Below are 24,627 nucleotides of genomic sequence, written 5' to 3' on the forward strand. Positions count from 1 at the left end.
CATGATGATGAAACACTTGTGAAGTCAGATAAAGATAAGATGGGTACAGTGAAAACAATCTGTCCTTGGTGAGATGTTTTGTTGAAAGAGTCCCGCAGACGTGAACATGACTAACTTCCTGTTGTGTGACTTCGCAGACGGAGCCTGCGGTATTCTGAGTGACGAGTTGAGAATCCGTTCAGGTATTTTTCATTTCCTCGGGTAGTTGAGTTAGACACTCGTATTTCATGCCGCCTCACACGTTATCACTGTAATAGTGTAATCCTCAATAAAGTAGCTGGTTTTGTGGCTGAAGTCCTCCACTCAAAAACATGTTTTTCCTTCTTGTTCCTACAGATGAATGTTTGAGCGTCACTGTCCAGAGTAGAAAACTAGAAGACTGCTGCTCTGTGCTAACTGCAATTCTGATTTTAAGTGGCGGGCCTATTGGTGCGTTCATAGACAACTGAGAACGGGAAAGTTCCAACATCTGAATGGTAATATACAGCTGAACACCTATTGAACTGGGAACATCTGACTCTGTAAGTCCAGAGGTGTTTTTTTGAGAGCTCTGAGAAGAAGGTTTTGACGTCACTCGATGTGGCGACGTTTATGATGAAAGGACCAGACTTCGTGGCTAATTTAGGTCATAATCATCACGCGTCTAACCAGAGCAGGGTGTTGTGACGTCAAACCACGCTTTGCAATTTCTTTCATAAATACTAAATACTTAAATATAAATTCCAAATACTTTGGAAGCAGATCCTTATCCAATATTCAACTGACGAAAGTGGAAACCTGGCAGTGCACATAAATTGAAAATGGACTTCACGGTGAAGTCCAGCAGTTAAATGTTTAAAATATATATTGGCACATTCGTTAAATGGTTCAATTTGTTCAGTTGGAATATTTGAGATACTATTAAAACACGTCTTGCGGGAATCTTTAAATAACGAGATTGCCCGAATTAGCTCAATTTGCCACACAAGCCTTATGCACGGGCTTTTATGCGACGTGAATAACTTCAGAGGCTGAACTTTATAGTGATGTTTTGGATCGGGGCTGACAAACTTAACGCGCTCGCCGCGAATGGGCGGAGCGCCGGGAGCTCGTAACAGCGCCAACGGCTTGGTCCGCTTTGCCAACAGAAGCCCCGTCCCAGGCTGGTTTAGTCCACTAAGAAGCTCCTTGTCCAATTAACGCAGAGGAGGCGGAAATCCACGCACGCCGCCAGTTCACGCCGCCAACTTAACTCTGTCCTCGGCTCGACGATGAATAAGCGCGCCGCTCCTGAACCCGATGACGACCTGACACGATCACGGCCCGCCATCAGCGAGCGAGTTGCAGCAGAAGCAGCGCGGTGCCAGTGAGATGCTGGTGTGAGCAATAGCCGCTGGATCTGGGCTCTCGCAATAAGCCTCTTTCTAAGCCCTTGAGGAGCTGCTGCGTTAGGCCTGCGCGGCGCGGCACGGCACGGCACTTGGTTCCCAGTTTCTTCGGAGTGTTGTTGTTTTTTTGGGTTTTTTTTTTAATTTTTTAAATTTTTTTTTGGTCGAGGTGGATCGATAACATGGAAACGTCCGCTGATGTGCTGCTCGTCACCGCAAATGTCGGGTCGCTCTTTGACAACGTGAGTAGACTTAGAAGTCAACTTAAACCCTTTACTGTAGCTGCTGCAGAGGTGCCAGGCGGGAGGATTAGGCTCACGGAGAAATAAGTAGTAGTCGAGCGGGCGTAGGAGGCGAGGTCTGCCTCGAATAGGCTCCATTTCTACCATACATGTGCGGTTCAAGGATGTAACAAGTGTGCTCGGCTCGTCCCGCGCTTTCTTTCTCTTGATTGTCTGTTTGTAATTGTGTACCACCCATGTGAAGTTCCTGGGCTTATTTGTCAGCTGTCATGTGTTCATCCGCTTTAAGGAAAAAAGTTCATCCATTTGAACCCGTTTCAGTTTCACGCCCAGTCCCAGGTGTTGCACTGACTCCTGTCACCCCACAGGTACTGTGACACTGAAACTTCACCCATAAACCGCATAGGGAAATGTTTACCGAGCAAACACAATTCAAAAGTTACAAAATGAAAGTAAAAGTACTGGTTTGGTCCCTCTGACAGGTGTATGGTTATATATGACATACAGTAATAGTGAATCATTAGTGTGTAAGCGGCGTGTTACAGTTGTAGCTGCTGCAGGTGGAGGTAGTTTAAACTACTTTATGTCCAGTTTTGATTACAGAAAGGGCAGGTAAGTGTGAGATGTTTGTGAGATAAGTACTAGGTCAGGAAAGAAGAAAAACAAAAGTCCTGATTAAAAAAATAAAAAAAAATCTGATTCCAGTTTTTAACTTTTTTTTTCTTTCTCATTGTTGGTGAGATGTCAGATCATTTGAACATTTAATGAAAGGAAACCATGTGAGAAGTCCCTATTTGGTGGAGCTGTTAACAAGTCATAGACATAAAATGAAGGCTCAGATTTTTAGAGCACAACGACCTCACATTTAGACCATTACCCAGAGGTCTTGTCTTCCTCGCAGAACTTCAGCACGAGTTTGTTTTCATTTCTCATATTTCTCCTAACATCCATGAACTCTCATGTCGTGCAGTATGTTGTGTTCTTCTGTAGTAATCTTCCAGATCCTGCAGACGGATATCTGGGCACCCTCACCGGTCTCACTTTTTGCCATCAATCCCAGATGAAAATCACTAGTTATTGCGTTAGAAATGGAGGGTGTGTGTTACGCAATAGCCATTTAATAGTATTCTCATTATACTATGAGACTATATATGGCATTTACAGCTCCAAGTGGTATCTTTCTCCTATTTGTCCTCTTAAGTTGTAGTTAAAACCCAGTCTTGGAAGTTTATCTGTCCAAAATGTACAGTAGAACCACCTTTATGGGATTCAAGTGTAATTCACATCCAAACGGACGTCTAAATACCCAGTACTTTCTTGTTTTGGCCCGGGCCGGCCTGACTAGACATTGCCAGGGAGGGAGGGCTCTTGCGCTCATGGAAATTTGGCTCAGGACCATGTTTCCGGTTGCCAGACCGAGCGCCAATGGAAACATGTTAGATCCCATTGTGGGAGATATGTAAACAGATGAATATCTTTCTCCGAAGGGACTTGAGCTTTTTTTTACTTACTTAGGCCCCCTTATTTCTATAAACAATTACTCCTGAAGGCTCACCCAGCCTTCGGGGTAAGAGCAAGACCTTAAGCACATCACAGAATAAATCCTATTTCTTCACAGCACTCCGCTATAGCTGAAAGTCCTGGAAGAGCAGCTCAACGACTGAGACAGTCAACTCTGACTGCTGCTCAGTGCCACCATGTTTCTTAAATTGTTATTGTTTGGCTTATGCCGTGACTATTTCTAGACTTAGTTGCGGTGTTGTTTATTTATTCAACTTTGCCCTTTAATCATACAAATTAAGACAAAAGATAGCATGTAAGAGTTCCTGGCACACAAATCAGCCAGTTTTCCCGAGAACGACTAGACAAGCTTGGAGCAACAAAGTCTTAACTTCACCACCATGTTGAGTTCATTTAAGCTCAGTTTCTTTGGATCAGTCCTCCTGTAACAAAGAGGAAAACCACAGCATCTAATTGTTGGGATTGATTAGAGTTATATATGGGAATGAATTATGGTTGGAGGACACAGCTGGTGGCTCTGTGTTTGAATTCACGAGTCCATAAAGACAGTGTTTGTAGCCAGAATGATGTGAGAGGAGTCCTTCAGGTCACAATTGCTGAGCTGCAATCATCCCTGTCATGCAAATACACTATGCAAACTTATTTCTCAGCGAGTATGACTGCACCTGGTATTGCAGAAGGTCATGTGACAACACTGGGAAGCAAATTTTTGGAGCAGCAGGTAAATTAAGACACATCTAGGTACATAACATCACTCGGTTTCATCTCGGGTAAACATGAGAACACCTTATTTCACTCCGTTCAAACCAACTAACTTTTGGCTTCACAACTGTGCGAGTTGCGCTCACTGCAGTAATTGAGTGGCGACTAAAGGCTTCTGTGTGTCCAGCCACCTTAGCTAGCGTCTACCTATTGCCTTCATGTGAGGTGTTTATGGGACATCTGACACTTATACTGCCTACCAATAGTCCACATGAGACATTTAGGTGAAATCTGTAAATTGTAGTGTCCTCCAATAGTCTACATCTGAGACGTTAGGGAACATCTGTGTATTGTAGCTACGTAAAATAAACAAATTGTCGACAGCTAAGCCATAGTCAAATTGAATTCTAAGGGCAGTGAATATCCACTCTACTCGATAATATCATCAATTCCCCGCTGCATAAATCAACATGGTAGGAAGAGCTCACTGATAATCTGAACTGTAACAACCGGAACAAATCTAAAGGTAAAGGAAGATTGATTTTATTTGGTCACATTAGACTTATTGTTTCACTGCAAGAGTGCAGGCATCAGTTTGTAGCGCCTACTGCGTTGATGGAAATCTAGCTGTTGTTCCAAACAGGCAACCATCAACCTGCTGTGGCAGATTGCTTGTGTGTAAGGTGTATCCGCCCGCTTTCCTCATACATGTTTTATAGTAGGCTATACTTAACTGTCAGCTGGCCGTGCATTATTAAACACATCTTCACAGATGATGTATTGATGGTGGCCAGATTGTGACAGGTGCAGCTATACTTAAATGAGCCAACATCCTGGAACACACAGCTAAAGCAACACACAGGAGGATATTTCCTGGCAATTGCTGTAACCTGCTCAGAGTTGGTGATTGATGATTTCCTGACTTCCATTTGAGCCGTTTGTCTGTTAGCTGTACTTTTAAAGCTGGATGCTATAACTTATTTTTTATGAATGACAAAATTTGCAGTGAACTTTTATGTAAGTCTGTATAGATAAGGTTGTAAACCGCAGGTTGGCGGAGGTATGCAGCCGCAAGGCGGTAATTGTCGTTTCTATTTACTCATTTGGTGTTTCAGCAGGCATCTGTTGATACAGGTCTCCTAAACGACAAAACTCTTAACACATATAACCGCAAACATCGATAAGTAAACAGTCTTTAATGAAGACGAGAGACCCCAGGATGCAGTCTGTCTGGTGAACGCTGGTGAACCATATAGTAAAGGTTAATATCTGTCATAAACACAAATTCTCCTCAGGAATCTTAAAAATGTGTGTTTTGTTGATGCTGTGTTTTTGCTTGTGTATATATACAGTTTGTGCTGATACTGGGATGGCTGTATACGCAATGTTGTGTTTAATTTGGCCGTGTGTGTACATTGCTCTTCAGTCATGTTTTATTTTGTTGTCTCAAGAGAAAGGGGAAAAAAAAGAAATTGGGAAAAGATAGATAAACATATCAGATGGTGTTTTATTTTTTGTTTGTTTATTAGATTGCAGAAGATCGGTAATTTTCCGTTGTTGACGAATAAAACAAATGGCAAATAAAACGAGTTCTGATTTCCATACTGAATTAAATAATTGAATGATGACACGCAAGCTTTTGATGATTTTTTTGTTTTTTTTTTTAATAGATGGGCGAAATTCAAAACGAATGGCTGCAAGAATTGTACACGGTAAGTTTGAGCTTCTTGCATGAATAATTCACCATTTGAAATATTTGATATTTCTGCTCATGACTGCCAGTGTGACATATTTTTCTCTCAGATTTTGCAGACAGATCGGTGCAAACAGAAACTGTTGGTTCTTGTCCACTTTGCAGTTTCTTGGCCTCATTACATCCCAATAGACACGAGAGCTTTATGTTCCTCAGGAAAACCGATAGCTGTGTTGATAACTGACAACACAGCAACGCTATAAGCACATCAATTCAACAACAGAAAAATTCTGCTCTTAGATATTTACCTTCACCCTGTAACAAACAGTGCTGCTGACCCAGCACTCTGTAAGGTGAGCCTCTACGTTAGACTACTCTCTTTGCTTTGTAACAGACGATCCACAGCTACAAGCCACAGTTCATCGCCCTGCACTTCCAGGAGGTGGGAGGGAAGGACTACATGGTCAACATGGGCCATGCAGAAAGCTTCTTCTGGTAGGATTAATGTGCTGATCATAATCCATGCTGCCCTGAAAAGTCCTATTCCTCCCCGATAAAGTTTCTAACTTTATCTCCAACTTTAATAAAGCGAGTCGGGTTCTTTTTCTTTATATATTTCATGCATCAGGACGCAAACACTTTTTCATTCCTGCCTATTCACCAGTTAATTGTTTGGTCTATAATTTGTCAGAAATTGTGCATATAGCCCGTGTTTACATATTTAAAAAGCCTGTTTAATCCAGTCAAGAGTCCAGAACCCAAAGGTATATAATTGACTGTCATTCCAGAAACTAGAGCTGTTGAAGTTGTGGCATTTTTACTTCCAATATTTTTGAGCAAAGTTAAAAATTGTTGAAACTGTTGCCATCTGGCTTTTAGTCAATTACTTTGAAAAAAAACCTGCTCATCTTTCCAGCTCTACATGTAAATAAACACCTGTTTTACCCTGCATCCTTGTGATTGCTTTGTTGTGCTTTGCTGTTTCCAGGAGCATTGAGTCTAGTGAGGAAATGAAAGACTTCGACAGGGTCTGCATTTATGTGGACAACCAGTTCCAGGCAGAAAACAGCTTCACGGTAAGAAGCACCCTGAACTACTCAGTCAGAGTAGTAACCGTGTTTATCCACTAGATGGGGTCCTCCTCCATGTTAGTGCTCGGAGGCAGCCGGAGGAGGGAAGCGCTCTGCTGTTGGCTGTAAATCAGGAGACAATGCACGGACTGAGTTTGTAGACTCCAGGGGAACATCTGAAAATGTCATTTCTTGGGATTCCTTTAAAACAGTTTCAGTTTTACTGCACTTTAAGTTGATGTTAGAAAGTCCTCTGTAAGAAAATTAAGTCATGTTTTATGCAAATGCCAAGGTCACAGTGTGACACATCATGAGATCCATCTAAGTGGATTAATATTTTTACACACCTAAAGTTAATAATTATTAGTTTATTCGTATTGGAAGAAAGGATGAACTATTATAGAAACGTGCTGAAAAACTCAAAAGGTTTCACCAAATTTCAGTTTGACTTTAAATAAAATTCTTTAAAAACATCACATTTTACCACAAAACAAAACAGATATTTTATCAAGCAGATTTTTTTTTTTTTTTTTTTTTTTAAGGATAAGTGCAATAATGCTTGGTGAGTACAGGATGGATTGATCAAACAGAGTTGTTCATTCCTGATAAAGGCCAACACATTAGCCTTACTACTGTAGTAGTATTTCCTTACTGGAGTCAGATTTCTTATGCGAGTCTGTGTGTGTTTGCCTTCTTAGATTAGTTGGGTATCATACATCAGGGCTCGCTGCACAATCTCAGACATGTGTAAAACTCATGTAAGTGGCATACATCTCAAAGATATAGTACAAAACAATGCTGTTGTCACTACACGGTGTGGTGGGCCCAGAGAAGAGATGCTCTCAAAGGCAGGTTTGTTAGTTCACTCATGCTGCTACCTACATTTTTTAACGTCATCTGTCGTTGAACTCAGAGTCTGCAGCTGAAGTCTTGAGCCGATGTTTTTACACTACTAAAGTGCTACTACAGAGTTGTAGGGAATGCTATTCAGGTCATGGGCTCAGCCTCAATCTCCACACCTATCAGGAAAGCCATTTCCTGAGTCCAGCTTCTTTTTTTTAGTGGCCTCACGTAGCGCAGGTAAGCGTTGCAGCGTCTTTCTTGGAATCGAGTTGTTTACGTGCTCGCCGGTCTGTCATTGTGAAACTCTGGGAGGGAACGCCTCTCCGCTTAACGAAAAGTGGCTGAGTATTTCTTAAACTATTAACCCTTGCTCCTCCCAGGTGATCACCTCACACCGAACGTCTGACAGTGGGGGTCAATGGCTGTGCCTGTAGACCGAAGGTGCGTGAAGTTAAAAAGGAGGAAAGTCAATGGCCAGGTGTGAGGGAGACAGGCCAAAGTCAATACATTTAACTCTAGATTAAAACTATTGATCCCAGCCCATTTGTACACGATAAATAAGGTGTGTTGGGGGTGGGGGGGTGGAAGACAACTGGGACTTAAGTTTTCCCCCTGCGCTCGAGTGTTTTGCACCCTCCACGGTTTGCCCTGAGAGGGTTGCAGCCCCCACCCCACCCCACTCCACCTAATGCCTCATTCTCATTTCGCCGGTGCCACCTGCATTGATTTTCAATTTGTTTCCCCTCGGCTCCAGATCATCAGTTATGTGGCCGAGAGAGAGGGGGGGGGGGGTTCTCCTTTCAGAGGGGCTGCAGAAGTAGAGGGGGCAGACTTGCATGCATTCCCAGTACAAATGGTGTTTTGATAAAAAATCACTTGTAAGTCAATATTTTTTTATTAAACTGTGCACAAACCTGATTGATGAAGATAGGTGTTTGGCAGAGTATGTGGAAGAGTGAGTGAGTGAGTGAGTGTGTGTGAGAGAGAGTGTACATGAGTGTATAGGTTTACTTTGCTGTATATAACATTGTTACTAATCAAATATAAACTTGGACAATTTTCTTTTTCTATGAGCTGATTTTCAGTATTAGTCTATAGTAGAGTTTTGTCTTTAAATCTCTACGAGAATCATCATTTTGCTCTAGTTGTGAGCTAAAATTACAGTAAAACTTTTTGGGGAAATTTGCTTCTCAGAAACTTTCTTCTGTCAGCTTTGCGTTTTAAGTCAACAACCCGATCAGACTCGTTCAAATAACTCCCAGACCGTGCCCGACTCTTAGTTTAGACGAGTTGGTCACTAATTGCCGCTCACTGGAGCCGACCACGGAGACACTTCCATTTTATTAAATGAGGATGACTTTGGCACTGAAGATAAATGATCTCTTCAGGGAGAGATCTCTCATGCGCCTGCTGGATGTGTTTGTGTAGAGGAGGAGGGGAAGGAGAGTGGGCGGGGAGGGGGGTCGCCGCGCAGCCAGCGGTCCGTCACGCCCCGAGCCCTCTGAGTGCCGGCTAGATTTTTCTTCGGCCCCCCAGTCAAGGCGGCGGCAGCAGCAGCAGCAGCGCTGGCAGACAGCAGGCCTACTGCTTAATACCTTTTAAATGGTTTTAATTTTCTGTCTTTATTGATTTCACAGGGCATGATTAATCAGATCAGTGGAGCAGGCAGTTAGTACATTAAAAATTGTCAGCCCCATGTCAGGGATGATTGGGCGCTGAAGTGTGTATGAGGGGTAGTATGTGGATGTGCTGTGGACTTATATGTTCACTCGGCGCGTCTTTATTCTTTAAAGTTTCATGTCTTTTCGGAGAGTAATAATTTACTTTGTTGTAGTGTATCGTTCAATAAAAGGTTCACGATTCCGCTCATGTGATGGCAAATAAACAATTCAGTCCATCACCTCAGGGGTTGAGGTGATTTCTTTTGTGTTTGTCGGTTTCATCGTGAATCACTGCTGAGAAGCCTTTCTAAATGAGTCGGACATTTAGTTCAGCTGTTTTATTTAGAACTTCAATATTTCTACAGTTTCAAGCTGCGGTATTGAAAATGAAAATATGTAATGCACAGGTTTAGGCCAAGCAACAACCCACTGTGGCGTCACGCATGGGTTTATGAACTGCCTTCGCTGTCTTGGGTTTTTGTCGTCAGAAGTGACCATATTTGAACGGGCTACTGGGAAGAAGCAAGGGGAAATCTGACTGACGGCCCGAAGACATTATACGTTATCCCCCGTACTGGAAACCTGCCTTCACCCCAGCCATGTCAGTCAAACCAGACACGCCCCCAAACATACCTCTTTAATGCCCAGTATCGAATTAATTATGGAATTGTTTTTGGAAGGAAAACCGGAACAGTGATCAGAAAGAGTGACGTTAGCAAACAACACTGACATGACTTGTGGAAAAAAAAATTGCTGACTTTGTATTTCACGAGAGAAATTGAATGGTAGTCTGTTGGAGCCAGCCTCTTGTGACCCTAAATGGTATTGCACTTTAAGGCACTTCTGCATTAGCTTCATTATTTCCTTTTTCTTTTGCAGTCTATGGTTCAAGCAGCAGCTTTTTAAACTTGAGTTTGTCTATTTGCTGAACAAAACATGTCGTGATGTACTGTTTTAGTATGATTTGTTTTTAGATCCCTACAAATCACGACTGTAAACTTCATAACTTTTTTAATGTTTTGGTTTTGAGTGAAAATGACGTTGCATATTCATACATGTTTTGCTCTGTTATATTTATCAGATATGGTGTCTCGTTTTCTCTCCACAGGCTTTGGGGAGCATGTACTTCATCCACAAGACGCTGAAAAATATCTATCAATATGACTTTGATGGTAATAACTCCTTACATTTGACATTTACATTGATTTTTATCGTTACATTATTCATCATTGTGATAGATTTAAATTCAGTTTTTTTTTCCCATTATAAAAACAATTTTTAGAACTCATGAAAATAAACATTACATAACTCACATTTGTGAGAAATGTGAGAAATGTTTCCCACTTTTGATGGAGGAAGAGCACTGTTGCATATGATTTTTAATATCATGAATTTTAAGACATTTCTCTGTGTGTAATGACAGTTTGATGGCTACCTCTACCGGCCAGATACTTTGCAAAGAACTAGAATTTAAAGTGGAGCTGTTCTTTTCCTGCTGCGTAGTCCAGTCACGTTAGGTGTGAAAAAGCTCCTCAGAAAAGCTTATGGAAGAACCATAAACATCCCAGAGCTGCCACTCGCTGTGTGGCCCAAACCGATTGTTGTTCGCCAAGCGCAGTCTAATGGCCCGCTTATAGATTCTCTCATCACGTATGCCGCTCTGATGAGGTTAACACCAGTTTATTGATTGCCGTTTGCATGTTTTCTCACTCTTTTACATGTCACCCGCCTCTCCCTGCCTCTCCCTCTCACAGTTAAGGATTTTAAAGCAGTGTCGGGCAAGAACAAGTATGTGGGCCCTCTGGAGAGGGTCACCACGGTGGAGAAAGAAAAATTCCCAAAGAATTTCTGGCCTGATGTGAGTATGTACCCCTGTGTGTGCATCTGTGTGTGCTTGTGTGTGTGCATGTGTGTGTGTGCATGTGTGTGTGTGTGTGGAGGGGGAGGGGTGGGGGGGAGGGGTACTCTTGGGCCAAAGAGAGATGTTGGGACAAATGAGTCTTCTGGGGCTGCAGGGACTGTCTGACAGGGAGATGAGACAAATTATGTGCAAGAATCAATAATTATCAGTTTGGGCCTTTAAAGACACAGCTCACTGCTGTTTAGTGACTCACTCCAATTTATCTCTGTTGCAGTTCAAGTGGTCCAGGAAGGGCTTCATGAGGACCCGCTGGATCATACACAACCAGTACGTAATGTACACTCGTCTCACCTTGATACACCAGCGGGGTTGGCCTCCGCTCACTTTCAGTTTTGGTTGTTTGTTGACTTTTTTTTTTTTTTTTTTTAAATGCAGTTCTAGGAAAAAGTCTCCTGATAACATTTAGAACAAAACTGGCATCTTGGGAACAAACGCCTCGTTTAAACAAAATTAAAAGCAGTGTGTTAATCTGTTACGAGCCCTGAAGCCCTGGATTGACAGACAAAATAAAAATAATGGAAAAAGAAGAAATTATTTGTGCCATCGAGCAAAAGACTTGCCTGGCTGCTTGTCTGTTTCCAGCATTGTATAGTTAACATGGTTTTAGTGCTTGAATTTGGAAATAATAATCTTCTGACTTACTTTGAGATATTTGACAATCAGATTTTTCTCTGCAAAACCCTTTCAAATTATAAGAAGCTTTTCCACATATGGATCGTATGTGACAGCGGTCACTCATTCTGACAAACCCAGAACATTTTTAGCACCCACTCTGAATTCCAACTCCTCTCTTTGTAGTGTTTTAGCGTCTTTCAGCTCATTGTTTTGGTTGTAAAGCATAGCAACTTTTCTGTTTGTCAGTCTTGGCGTTATCATCCACTTCTTTTCAGACACTGCAGACAGGTAAAGTTGGCGTACTGGTAAACAGCTGTAGCAGAGCCGAGTCAGACATTCAGGTCTCAGGAATTGGTTAAGACCAAAACGGAGCTAAAAAGAGAGGAAATATTTGGCTTTTGTTTATTGAATGGATATAAACAGGAGTCAAAATGAATGGTAACATTGCTCCACACAGTACCTGCTAGATGTGAAAGTAGGCAGTTGTAGACTGGTAGCCCAGATGTTTACTATATTATCTTTATAAGGTAAATATGTCATTGTTGTTTTCACAGCTTCTTTCAGCTGCATCCAAGAAGCCAAAACCTCAATGAAGGCAGGTTTAACACAAAGTCTAAGCTAAGTCCAGAAAGCCTACGTTAAATGTTCTCTAGAGGCAAGCAGACTAAAGGAACTTAACTTCAATAAAATCAGGGAATATCTGACCAGACATTACTACAATACTTGACTTCTTTTTTTGTCCTCTGTCGCTGTTTCGACAAAAACTTAGAATTTACTCCTATAGTTTGGTGGCAAACTCTGAAAATCAGCAGTTTTATATACAGTAAATACAGTACATAGCCAATACAGTCCTGTCCCCTAGTGCCAACTCAGACTGTATGCCGAAGGTTACGGAAATGTAAACACGTTTTTATTTAATTACCAAATAATATGTATATACATTTATGTTTCGAAACCCCTGCATTGAAATTGGCAAAACTTCAGCCCTGAAACAGCCCAGGATAAATTACACTGCTGCTGAAGCTGCCTGCGTTTCCCGTAAACTGTCGTCACAGTGGGAAAAACCAACGTCCACAATATATGTGCCACAATGTCGTGGATGTCATTTGTTAGACGCACGCTTTATTGTTTTCCGGTTACAGTAAAAATTAAAAAAGATAACGGCACAATAAAAGACAAAATTGCATGTGGATTTTACGACTCTCGATGATAACACACACACACACACACACACACACACACACACACACACACACACACACACACACACACACACACACCTGATTATCTGATGACAGTCTATGGTGTTGCCAATTCTCTTCCTCCATCTGCCACAAATAACCGAATTCCTCTTGTGCATGTGTTCTTATCAGAGGTCTGGACCTGCTCAATGTCCACCTGTTCCATGATGCCTCCAACCTCATTGCCTGCGACTCCAGTCCTTCTATTTACTCAGCCAACCGCAAAAATGCTCTCAAATACGTCATCAGCAGGTCAGACTTTCAGCTGCACTCACCTCATGCAAAAACATGACTATGAAATGTTCAAAGTGCCACAGTAAGTTTAACAGCAAGTTAAACCAAAAAGTAAAGTGTAAGGTTTCACTTAACGACCCCTGCGATTGGTTCTATCATCTGTAGTTGTACAGCCTTTTTCATATTGTCGACATGATGTTTCAAAAATGTATGTAAACGTAACTTTCAGGGGAACATTAGACTATCTTAGAAATATAATTATGTGAATTTGCACACACTCAAAATAACATTTAAAAGAGAAAAAGACCTTGTGTGACACAGTATCTCCTTCTAGGATATCAGACAACCGCAACACTTCTCTGCCTTTCTTCCTGTTTGGAGATTTCAACTTCCGTCTGGACACACTCAGTCTGGTTCAGGTATGAAACAGCATTACATTTTGCTGGAGCTCAGGTGATAAAGGACTTGTAACAGCCTGGCCTTTTGTGTTTCAAGCATCTGTCCACCGCAACTGACGTGCAGACAGTGAAGAACGACAGCAGTAATGAAGTGGAGAAAATCATATGTGAAGAAAAAGACAATGACCACCAGGTGATTTAAAAAAAATAAATTAAATAAAACGATCAGTTAAGAAAAGAGCTGACCTTTTTTTGTGCTGCTTTCACTTTACCCACCGTTACATTTCACCTGCAGGTGCTGCTCCAAATCGAGGAGAAGCTGTTCGCCTACCTGCACCAGGCAGTTTTCAGAGAGGACAACGGCAGAGCAGTAAGATCACCAGCTTGTTTTTCCACGTTTTGTAATGCTCATCACTCATGGCTTGTGTCCCTCAGCTTTTGAAGTATGACAAAGAAGTCGCAGCCTTTCATGATGTCATTAGAGAAGAGGACATCAAGTTTCCACCCAGGTACGACTCGTGACCGAACCGCTTGCTGCAAACATGGTGTGCTGGTTTCCCCGACATGCACTTAGGTTTTTTTTATTTATTTTTTTTGTCTCTCTGTTGTCTCGTGCTCAGCTACCCCTACAGCGAAGAGTACACTAAACCGACGCAGTACATGAACACCCGCTGTCCTGCCTGGTGCGATCGTATCCTCATGTCACACGCTGCCCAAGATTTCATCCACAGGGTCAGTTCATGTTTACTGTCGTCATACATTAAAGCTGGAATTCATAACTTTCTGGATGTTGTCCATCTTCATACTTCTACATTTGCTGTTGGCAAAGGCTATAAGTAATTAGTGGATCTTGGGGAGCTTTTCTTTACAGGATGAGTGTCATTTATCTTTGTCTAACCAAAGTTACATTACTATCTAGATTACGTATCCAAATGAAGCATCTGCATTCTTAATATCCCTTTTTGTTGTCGTTTTTTTTGACAGAACGACAAAACCTTTTTCAAGTTGTTAAGCAAAAGTTGAAGTACTTGGTAGTTACTGAAGTGTATTTTTTTACTATTGGCATTATGCTATTGATTTTTATGTGTAAAAAAAAAAAAAAAAGGTTGTGGAAAACATATCTCTTGATGTGTAATGGCTCCAGTGTGAACTGAATCATGATATAATCCAACAAACTCTCAACATCTAACGTGACCATGCAGGGGTCATTAAATTGTGATCTTTTAGCGAAAAGAAGCTTTAGATGTAAGGTTCATTGTTGAATGTCGCATTTAATTTTCTTTGTAACTGGTCCAGATAGAAATGATCAAAAAGTTTGTCCTTCTTTTCAGAGAGATGACGGCAAGAAGAGTGTTGTTTACAACACAGTGGGTCCTAATATATGTATGGGAGACCACAAGGTAACTGTTTAAATAGCATTTCCATTATGCCGGGAACAAATCAGCTATGTGGAGCGACTCTGATGTGTTTTTGTTTTTCCTATAGCCTGTTTTCTTGTCTTTCTCACTGAAGACAAAGGACCAATGACTGAATCTTATCAATGGTAAGAGTGTGCGTGTGTGTGTGAATACTGTAATGCATGAGGATGGTAATTCCACCGGGTAGATTCAGTGAGTGAGTGATCCCAGTAATCTCGCTCCAGTCTCCAGAGAGCCATAACCCTGTGGAGCCCAGTGAAGGCAGGATATGAACTAAGATGAAGTGCCTGCGGGACAGCAGCGCTCCTTTGTGTCCAGTGTAGTTGGAGCATAGGCGATCAGCACCTTTTACTGATCTATGTCTATTGAATCCTCTCCACTGTCACTGTGGCTACACATTAAGTGCATTGCTGACCCGCTTTTCATTAATTACCATGTGGATGGTCGACCGAAGAGACATTCATTTTGCAGGACAGCATATTGGCATTTTTACGGCCATGATTTTGTTTTGCTGCCGTTTAAATTTATTTTTCTGTGGATGAACAGCTTTTTCATGACAGCCCTTCTTCACAGGGCTGTAAAATAATGAGATCCACGCAATGAAGCAACTTGGAAGATACTACAGGCAGCTCCCATTTCCCGTTTTGTTTGACATTTTGAAGCAGAGAAAAATTTCGGTCCAATAAGCCACATCAGTAACTGATTCTTTACAGGACGAGTGCTTCTCAGATTAAATTTGATATGTTTTACAACATATCTGATGCATGTTGATCAAGGTTTTTTTTTTTTTTAACAGTTTGCTTCTTACCTTCAACATAAATAGATGTTTCATATCTGATTAAATAATAAAGTAACTACCTAACCTAACCTGATTAACTTGATCACGTGGTGTAACACTTGTTACTAAAGAAGGCGTTCTTTTGTGCCTTGAGCATGGCTTTGCTTGCACGTGGCATCTTACTGTAAACAAATGTGTCTTCTTCTTTATCTCGACTGTGACTGTGACCATAAAGAGGAAAGAAGAATTTTAAATCTGTTGAAATAGAGTCCCTTATCTACTCTCATTCCTGCGGGGGGTTTTGGCACTTGGTTAATGGTGCGTGTGTGTGTGTGTGTGTGTGTGTGTGTGTGTGTGTGTGTGTGTGTGTGTGTGCGTGTGTGCGTGCGTGCGTGTGTGTGTCTCTCTGTGTCTGTGTCTGCTGCAGGTCTCTAACCACACCCTCCTCGAAGCTCTGCCACAGAGGGTAATCAGCATTATTGTCACCCACTTCAACTGACCTGATCTCACCGCCCCTCACTTTTCAACACAAGCTCCAGCGCCACGAGCTCAGCAGCTGTCATGGAGCTCTGAGGCAGTTTTCCAAACTTTCCACTCACTCACAGATCTTAAACCTCCCTCACCTGAAAGCTCAGATGTGAGGATGTTTTTAGAGTCCAGACTGTTTCAGATGGGGACCAAATAATGATACCAGACCCTTTACATGGATGCATGCATGCATGTAAAAGATTCTTGAATTTTGATTAGAGTAAATTTTAGTTGTTGTATTTTTTACTGTATGCCAACAAAGGTTTCTTTTTACTTACTGACCCAAAATAATGTAATTAAACCCTCCAGTCAGTCAGGCCACTTTGTAGCCAATTATAATCTAATGAGAAAACTTCAGTATAAGAAAGGTTTACCTAAACATTCAGGAGAATATTAGCATTATTATGAGCCATAGTGTTTGTAAAAACTATCATAAAAACTGAAAAACATGGGGTCTTTAATATCAAGTACTACCTACTGCTCTGTATGCTTTTATTTTGTATTTAGTGGACCTATTTATTGTTTACTGTACCATGGGGGAGACACATTCAAGGAATGCTGCTCTCAGTTTCCTGTTGACATTTTTTAGTTCGATGTCCTCCATAGATAAAACATAGTTAATGAGGAATTTCTTACTGTCATATTTTTCAAACATGAAGCCACCCTCAAACGCAGCAGCTCGAACTGTCTCAGCTGTTTTCTGAGTACTTAACAAAGTCAGTCTCGGAATTGATTTTTCATGGTGACATTATGTAGAAATGACACTAGAATATAATGAATATTTTATAGCAACATTTAACCATCTGCAGCAGTGTTTATAAGCTGTTGTAGGAGCTGAATTAATCTTTCTATGTACTTACTGTACATTATACCAAGTGCTTTATTTCACCAACTCCATCTCAGCAGCCCTCAGTTTGTCAGATTTAGCTATCCTCACTCAGAGAAAGTTTTGTTTTTGCAGTTTTGTCTGCCGCAGGGCGTCTGCAGACATTTTCCTCCACCTTGTTTTGGTTGGCATTGACCGTACTTCATTGCCAAAAGAATTCTACTGTAGGCCGCTCGTGTTTACTAACATCTGCAGTTCAGGACTGTGGGTGTTTTGATCACACGGCATCACTAAAACATCACAAAATCCTGTGTATGTACACACGTGTGCACCCGCACACAGCGCGGAAGGCACTGTTTGCTTTTGAATTTCTTTGATTTAAGTCTTACCTTATTTCCCTGAGTCATACTGTAGTCTCATACTGTAGCACCAGTGCAGTAATAGTTTTTTTTTTATGTGCGGCTAATTGTGTGGATTTAAAGTATGTTTGTTAGTATTTTAACGTTTTGTGAAGCTTGTTTTTTTTTTTTTTAGACTTGCACAGCTTGATGGAACAGTACACTCCCTATTTTGACACCAAAATACTCTTATGCATAAATTCACATTATTCATGTAACGTTTGGACTGTCATGTCATGTTTGTACAGTGGGACTGTAGCCTCACCATAACAGGAAACAACTCCTGCACATGTCTGTGTAGATTGAAACAGTTTGTAGTAATAAACTGTTAGCAGTTTAATGTTGTCATAGGACTGGAGATAACTGAGGCCAGTATTACCTTTTAGATTAACTCTGGTCAAACACTACATCATTGTGATGTTTTCCTTTTGTAAATAAAATGCTGCCCTCAGAAATATGTAGCGTTATTATTTATGGCTTGAGATTGACAGTTTATTTGTCACGTTACAGTTAATATATGTCTCACGTGTTTGGGGAAACGTATTGTAAGAATGTAATCGCATTCTGTACGTCCGCATTGTTGGTGGTTTTATTTACTCAGGGCTGATGAACCTGAAAGATTAGGTTCAGTGCGGTGGCTCTCTCTGACTTTTGAGTTCGTTTCCGGGAAAAGAAACAGATCTCAACGGAATTGAGCTATAAAAATAATAAAGAAATTTGATTTGTGACTGATTATAACCTTTATTACCGTTTCACTTTTTTATCTTAATTAAATGGTTTGACTCTGACAAATCCAGATTTTAAACAAGTTCCCAGAAAAAAGTAAGTACTACAAAACGTGTTATCACAGCATCAACAGAATTGGCAAAGTAAGAACAACAAACACAAGAACAACAAAGTTGTTGGCACACTGTAATATCTTACCGTCTGTGATTCAGGTCATTTAAAGCAGGACTGTTTTGGCAGCGTTTTTTTGACGTTTTTTTTAATACAATCATCGGGCCTGGTGTCAACTGAATGAACCACGTGGACCCTGAACTGACTGAACCAAATGAGCTCGTCTGTCGCTATTGATTATATGTTGAAGTGGGTTGCCGGGCTCATTGTCTTCAGTTAAGCCATGGCACACTAGTAAGTCACACAAGATTTGACCTTTGACCTTTGCGCTTCTCTTATCTTTTATGCCTGTTTCCCATCACTGTTTGATTTTAACCATCATTAGAGAAGTCAATACACCAGCAGAGTTCAAGCAACCAAGAACACTCAACAAAAATATGAACGCAAAACCTTTGTTTTTGTTCTCATTTTTCATTTAAAAAAAAAAGAAGTATAAGACGAAAGGTTAATTTCTCTTAGATTTTGTTCACACGTGTTAGTGAACACTTTAACTGTACCAACATCATCCATCCACCTGACAGGTGTGGCACATCAAGATGCTGATGCCTCAGCCACAATAAAAGGTTGCTCTAAAATAGAAAATTTAATTTTCATGTAAAAGCACACACGAGACAATTAACCACGAATTCCAATTAATAATTGACAATAATTTATTGTGCATGGTTTCAGGTTTTTTTTTTTGTTAGATTGAACACCTTAATAATTTTACAGTGTATTTTAAAAGCAAGCATGAGACCAAGATAAACAAAGCTGTGCACTTGTATTTTAACCAAATTCAAGTCAATGTTTAGTTTAAGCATTTAGAAGAGTTACAATTCATACACATACTTTTTAATATGTCAACACTTTGCACTGGTTGAATGCAAATAAAAATGGATTCCTGCTTTTTAAACACCCTGTAATTTACAGTTTGTAAGGCTGTTATAAAACCACACAGGCTACAGGAGAATGTTAATTTAGTATCTAGCAACAATATGAAATTATGTTTTTTTTTAGATTCACCAGAAATGTGTCCTAAAATGACGGTACCTGCAGATTTATCAGCTTTCTCTTTTAAAATGTATTTTCTGAAGTTTTAACTGAAAGGGCTATAGAGATGATATTTTCCCTCTTCTTGGCTATAGACGAAAAGATTGTTGTTCGGTTTACTGATTATGACAGTTTTGAAGAGTTATCTTACATGTGGCACATGTGGTTTTTAATCACAGTTTAATTTTGAAATTTCATTAATCACAAACCCGTCAACAAGTCTCTTTTTTTTATTTGTATTACCAACAGCATCATGCATGTTTTTTTTTTTAATGTAATGTTCTCATGTTTTTACAACATCGTGTTCGTGATATAATTCCCCACGTAACAGTGTAAGAGGTCAGAGAAGTTTTTTTTTTTTTTTCTTTACAGTGGCCTAACTTACAAAAGTAAACATCTTTTTTTTGAAGCTTCATTTTTACAGCCCGTTTTAACGATTTGATGCTCTATGTTGGACCAAATGTTGGATGTTGGACCTCTAATCATGTTAATTACAGCATGCACGTCTGCTGAGAAGCGCAAGGGTGCGTCTGCGCGCGCGCGCGCGATCTGCAAAAGCGTCAGACGTGGTGCGGCCCGAGGCGCAGGACAGAGAAAGCCCTGCGGTGTTTGCGCAGCAACAGCCGGATCTTGTCGTCGTCGGAGTCGGGGTCCAGAGGCTTGTTGTACTCCTCGTCCTCCACCTCGTTCTCCGAGGCCTCCCCGCCCTGCCCCGCGTGGCTGGCCTGCGTGGAGCTCGGCTCCGTGGCGCTCTTCTTCCTCCACTTAGTGCGCCGGTTCTGAAACCACACCTGAAACAGCAGCAGCGTTTATTTGCGATCCGCGTGGGCGTGACACGTGGTGATTGTACGCGTATTGCTCAACGGCAGCATCTTGTCTTGCCGTTATTATGAAAGCCGCGAATATGAAAATCATGCTCGACCTCATTTTAGCAAGGCGGCGAGTTGTTCCTGCTCTCCGACTTCTTTTCTGTTTTGATGACCTCCCTTACAAAACATCCCGGATTTCAAATGCCATTTCCTTGTAAGGAATTGGATAAGTAAACGGAATTTCTGTTGTACCTTTCCAAACAAGACTTACAGACAAAGGGGTGCATAAAACACTGAAATACAACGAAAAAAAAAATAAAAATCACGAGCATGGTCAACAAAATAATGATTTAGTTCCAACAACAGGCAAGTTGTCTTATGTGTGTTGTCAGCCAGATATGGTTTATAAAACGTATGGTTTTGTTTGAATACGTGAAATCTATATGAACTGAATAAGTAATGAAATAAGATGGAACAGCAGCATTATTTGAATAAACAACTATCTGATCATTACCGGAATGTTATTAATGAATTGTAGGCTGCAGCTTCTTGCAATGTACAGGAGTACACCACCAGAGTCAGTAAAGAGTGACTGATGCATTTATTACTCAGCTTTGCAGTAGCTTTGGGATATAGTGTGGTTGGTACTCAAAAATGATGTGCTGGGAGGTGTGTGTGTGTGTGTGTGTGTGGGGGGGGGGGGTTTGGGGGAGGGATTGTCCCAGTCCTGGGAACATCTCATACAAAAGCAGCATTTAATGGAAATGTGGCATCCACTTTACCTTGACTTGTGATTCAGTCATTCCCAGAGAATAAGCCAGTCTTGCTCTCTCTGGTCCGGCCAAATATTTAGTCTGCTCAAAGGTTTTCTCCAGAGCAAATATCTGATGGCCACTAAATGTTGGTCTGGTGTGTTTCTTCCTGCTGGACATCTCCCCAAGAGGACCACTGCCTGGAAATATCAAAGCAGAAAACATCACTGACACAAATATTTGCTCTTTGAGCCAATTTACGAGACAGGATGGAACCTTCCCTCCTGAAATATCGCAGTATATATTAATTAGTAGGTTGATTTCATGTGTGTATAACCAGATGAAACGATCACAGACATATTTGCATTTAAATCTGCCTGACTCGACAGCACCGCATCCGTTGAATTTTACTGCTTGATACGCTTACAAACCACAATATCTCCATTGATAAACATAATATTATTCAGCACAATTTACAAACTATTCTACATATCTTAATAATATTTTATAAATCCAAATATTTGACTGAAAGTTTGAAATGCCTATTGAACTCCTATGGATGTTGAGTTTACACCTGAGAAATTTCATCTTTAATAAAACATTGATATAACATCGTATGAAATATGTGCATAGTTCAGTGTTTCACAGTGAATAAAAATAATAGAAATATGAGATTTGGTCTAATCCATCATATAATCTACACTCTGTAATGATGTGTATGGGTTTTTGACATCATATTCCTTCTGAATTTGATTTCACTAAAATGAATCTGCTGGTTTTCTGGATAATTGCTAACATCTCTTGTTGAGTCCTCACAGGCAGACTGAGGGAAGTTGCACTGTGTCGATGAGCTACATGCTGAGCCCACGCAGTCTGCAGTATTTAGACTCACTGTTGGTGCACTGCTGCCTCCCTCCTCTCCAGTCACAGCTGCTCTCTGCCCAGCAGCTCACACTGCGAGCCTTCATGGGGCACTCAGCACCAGGCTTGGAGAAGCCGCCCAGCGAGGAGTTGTAGTCTCGGTTATAGTACATGGACGTGCTGGTGACGGAGGGGCCGAAGCCCCCCATGGAGGAGTATCCGGACAGCAGGGTGGTGGTGCCCGTGGATCCCACCCCCACCATGGAGCGGCTCAGGATGTCGCTGATGGCGTGAGGCGTCCCCGGCTGTAGCTGGCTGTTCAGGCCCGGGTTGAGCTTGTAGAAGGAGTTGGGCACTGAGTACTGGCACACTGGTGCCTTGAGGTCTGATGGGAACTGGTTCAGGCTGTTGTTGAACAGAAAAGACCCCTGGATGTTTGGATCCATGGGAAGTGGTGTACCTCTGCCTCCAGGTATCAGTAACACATCCAATATGATCCGAGCAGGAAAAGACCTCTGATGGGCAAAGAAGGAGTTCTCTCACCCACAAGGCGATGTTTGGATCTGGGACCACACCCTCCGTCCCCAGAAATTAAAACAACTAACAACACTGATAGCAATTTTAACAAAGTCCCGGGTGTATGTCAAAGTTGCTGCTACATCAGAAACAGTGTCGCAGTAGATAAACTTCACTCTCGCCTTTCGCCTTTTCTTATCCACAGTTTGGTGTGTGATACCTCCATATCTGAAGTCTCGGTTCGAGCCCTCTGGATGCAGATTTTAGTGCTCCCCTGAAGACATATGCCTCCTTCTGGCCCTCTCCTCAGAAATCATAAATAAGCAGTATCTGGAAATGGAGTGGCACCTTGATAAAGATAGGCCACATTAGAATGCAGCCTGGGATTGGCCTGGGTCCCCCAGCTTTAATCCCTTTCTATTGGCTCCTCAGTGGAAGCCGAGCCTTGTATTGGAAGGCAGCAGATTAATAGTGTTTTGAACAGGTGGACTGGGAACAAGTTGATTTTTTGATGGCCTGCCATGTCTGACCAAGTGTGGTGCAGCTGGAGTGCACAGAGGAGGAGAAGAGGAGCTGCTCTACACTGAACAAAAATTGGGGTGACTTTAGCTAGAAAAAGCTCCACACAGAAATCCTTTGTAATTTTTTACTTGGGTAATACTCAAGTAAAATGTACTTACTATTAATATTTGTAAAATCAAAAGTATTCAAGTAGATTTTACTAGCAATGATCTTCCTTAGACAAAATTGACTCCCCCTTTGCTCGTAAATTTCACTTAGATTACCTTTGTATGTAATTACAAAACCTCAATAAAAAATACTTGGTCTTTCAGGTTTAAATAAGTAGCTGTTTTTTACTTTATTTCAAGAAGCTTAAGTAAAATTTACATATTTCATTCACTCACTACTCTACGGCATTACTATAATATGGATTTCACTCCATAAAATTGTCATAATATAAGGCTTCTAAAAAATATGAAATAAAACATGTTTTTTAACAATAGCACCTTTATTATGCTTTACATAACACTGGACAAAGAGGTCGTTTCCCACAGTTGTCCGACAAATACAGTCAAATTAAATCCGTGCCGTCATCGCTAATTTAACAACTTTCATTAAAACATTTAGTGTGACTTACAAAACATTTTTAAAATGGACATTTGACCTCTGTGGTGCATACGATGTCTAAAAGATAGTTTGAATTCTTTTGTGTGGGGTTGTATGACATACATATCAGCAGTCAGTGTATTAACTGCAGTAGATGGCTGTAGATATTTGAAAGTTAAATATAAAGTCTGCAGTCCTGCCGGTTTCCCGCTGAGCGCGCGTGTCTGAGGGAAAAGAGCACTAACTTTCCTCTGACGTCACAGGCTGGGCACGTGCAGGGCTTTCAGTTTCACTTGCCTCACCTGAGTAAGCTTTACTTTCTTATGCAGACAATGCGGGAGTTAAGGAAATATTACCTTGTGTGAATAATTACATTTACCTTATGAAAATTGGGATACATAACTACAAACAAACACCAAGTAACAGATTGAATAAAAGGTGACATAATGAAGTTAAAAGCACTTAAATAATAATTTGTTGTGGAATTTTAACAAACAATTGCGGTAATAATTACAGTGCCAAAAAAAAAATAAAAAAAAAATCTCTTTTTTCAGCATATTTTATCCTTACCACCTCATGGTAAACAATATTAACAAATCCTTCTGTTTCAATGTTGCAATATAGCGCCTCTTATTTTACCTATGAATGTTATGTACCCCACTGATGTTTTGTAGGTTTTATATGAGAAAACATGAAAGTATTCAGAACAAGTAACAGCTTAAATTTACTGTGAGGTTTAAAAACGTGCATGAGTCTAATTGTGCAATCACTCTGTACCATCGTGATTTATGTATATGACAGTACAACATTTCAGTTACAGATCCAGTGCCGGTAACTGTTTGATCCATTTTGTTATGTATTGAAATCTGGAAACATTTCACTCAGTTATAGCATTCATAGCTTTTATAGCGGCTTGATCTCAGACGTCAGTTTCATCATCTCTTGCAACAGCTTGAGAACAATCTCCTTGATACAGTTGGTTAAACATCTCTTTTCCTGTAAATGATGTCAGGTTGATATGTGGCCTCATACACTAACTTTTTGTCTTTATTGCAATCCATTCAAATATTTGGTTTAAGGTTGTATGTTCTAGTAGCCTAAACTATATTACAAGTATTTCATTCTTATATGAAAAGAGTAAAAATCAATACCTTGAATCAAATACAGGTCATGTTTTTCTTACAGCCCAATCTGTTGTGA

At 40.8% G+C, this 24,627-nt stretch overlaps 2 protein-coding genes across 3 annotated transcripts; one reads left to right on the forward strand and one right to left on the reverse strand.

Moving 5' to 3' along the window:
• Nucleotides 1-356: 356 nt before the first annotated feature.
• inpp5l (inositol polyphosphate-5-phosphatase L) lies at nt 357-18,184 on the forward strand. Of its 2 annotated transcripts, none has more exons than XM_069699775.1 (16): nt 357-476; nt 5,503-5,544; nt 5,920-6,020; nt 6,514-6,601; nt 10,208-10,271; nt 10,854-10,957; nt 11,235-11,287; nt 13,009-13,128; nt 13,445-13,529; nt 13,606-13,701; nt 13,804-13,878; nt 13,944-14,017; nt 14,129-14,240; nt 14,840-14,908; nt 14,994-15,051; nt 16,132-18,184. In XM_069699775.1, exons 1-15 carry the CDS (start codon nt 474-476, stop codon nt 15,033-15,035), a joined length of 1,128 nt encoding a protein of 375 aa, XP_069555876.1. In that variant the 5' UTR covers nt 357-473; the 3' UTR covers nt 15,036-15,051; nt 16,132-18,184. The 2 variants fall into 2 exon arrangements, with proteins under 2 accessions (XP_069555876.1, XP_069555874.1); XM_069699773.1 differs by lacking the exon at nt 357-476 and adding an exon at nt 894-1,609.
• A 1,364-nt stretch (nt 18,185-19,548) lies between these two features.
• Nucleotides 19,549-22,251, reverse strand: nkx6.3 (NK6 homeobox 3). The gene is made up of 3 exons (XM_069699658.1): nt 21,836-22,251; nt 20,974-21,143; nt 19,549-20,173 (listed from the first exon to the last, which is right to left on the reverse strand). The coding sequence occupies exons 1-3, from the start codon at nt 22,248-22,250 to the stop codon at nt 19,943-19,945; spliced, it is 816 nt and encodes a 271-aa protein (XP_069555759.1). The 5' UTR covers nt 22,251; the 3' UTR covers nt 19,549-19,942.
• Between the last annotated feature and the right edge of the window lie 2,376 nt (nt 22,252-24,627).

The sequence above is a fragment of the Brachyistius frenatus genome, unplaced genomic scaffold (assembly GCF_029030835.1).
Source record: "Brachyistius frenatus isolate BFR_SWC_R1_liver_20210118 unplaced genomic scaffold, ASM2903083v1 Contig_31, whole genome shotgun sequence".
Taxonomy (NCBI): domain Eukaryota; kingdom Metazoa; phylum Chordata; class Actinopteri; family Embiotocidae; genus Brachyistius; species Brachyistius frenatus.

What these genes read in the sequence shown, in the direction of transcription:
- inpp5l (XM_069699773.1), top strand. Translation starts at nt 1,550, where the DNA reads ATGGAAACGTCCGCTGATGTGCTGCTCGTCACCGCAAATGTCGGGTCG. An exon ending in AGGCAGAAAACAGCTTCACG is followed by an intron (nt 6,602 to 10,207) that starts GTAAGAAGCACC and finishes TTCTCTCCACAG; the next exon opens with GCTTTGGGGAGCATGTACTT. An exon ending in CTCAAATACGTCATCAGCAG is followed by an intron (nt 13,129 to 13,444) that starts GTCAGACTTTCA and finishes ATCTCCTTCTAG; the next exon opens with GATATCAGACAACCGCAACA.
- nkx6.3 (XM_069699658.1), bottom strand. Translation starts at nt 22,250, where the DNA reads ATGGATCCAAACATCCAGGGGTCTTTTCTGTTCAACAACAGCCTGAAC. An exon ending in GAGGCAGCAGTGCACCAACA is followed by an intron (nt 21,144 to 21,835) that starts GTGAGTCTAAAT and finishes TGATATTTCCAG; the next exon opens with GCAGTGGTCCTCTTGGGGAG. An exon ending in TGACTGAATCACAAGTCAAG is followed by an intron (nt 20,174 to 20,973) that starts GTAAAGTGGATG and finishes CTGCTGTTTCAG; the next exon opens with GTGTGGTTTCAGAACCGGCG.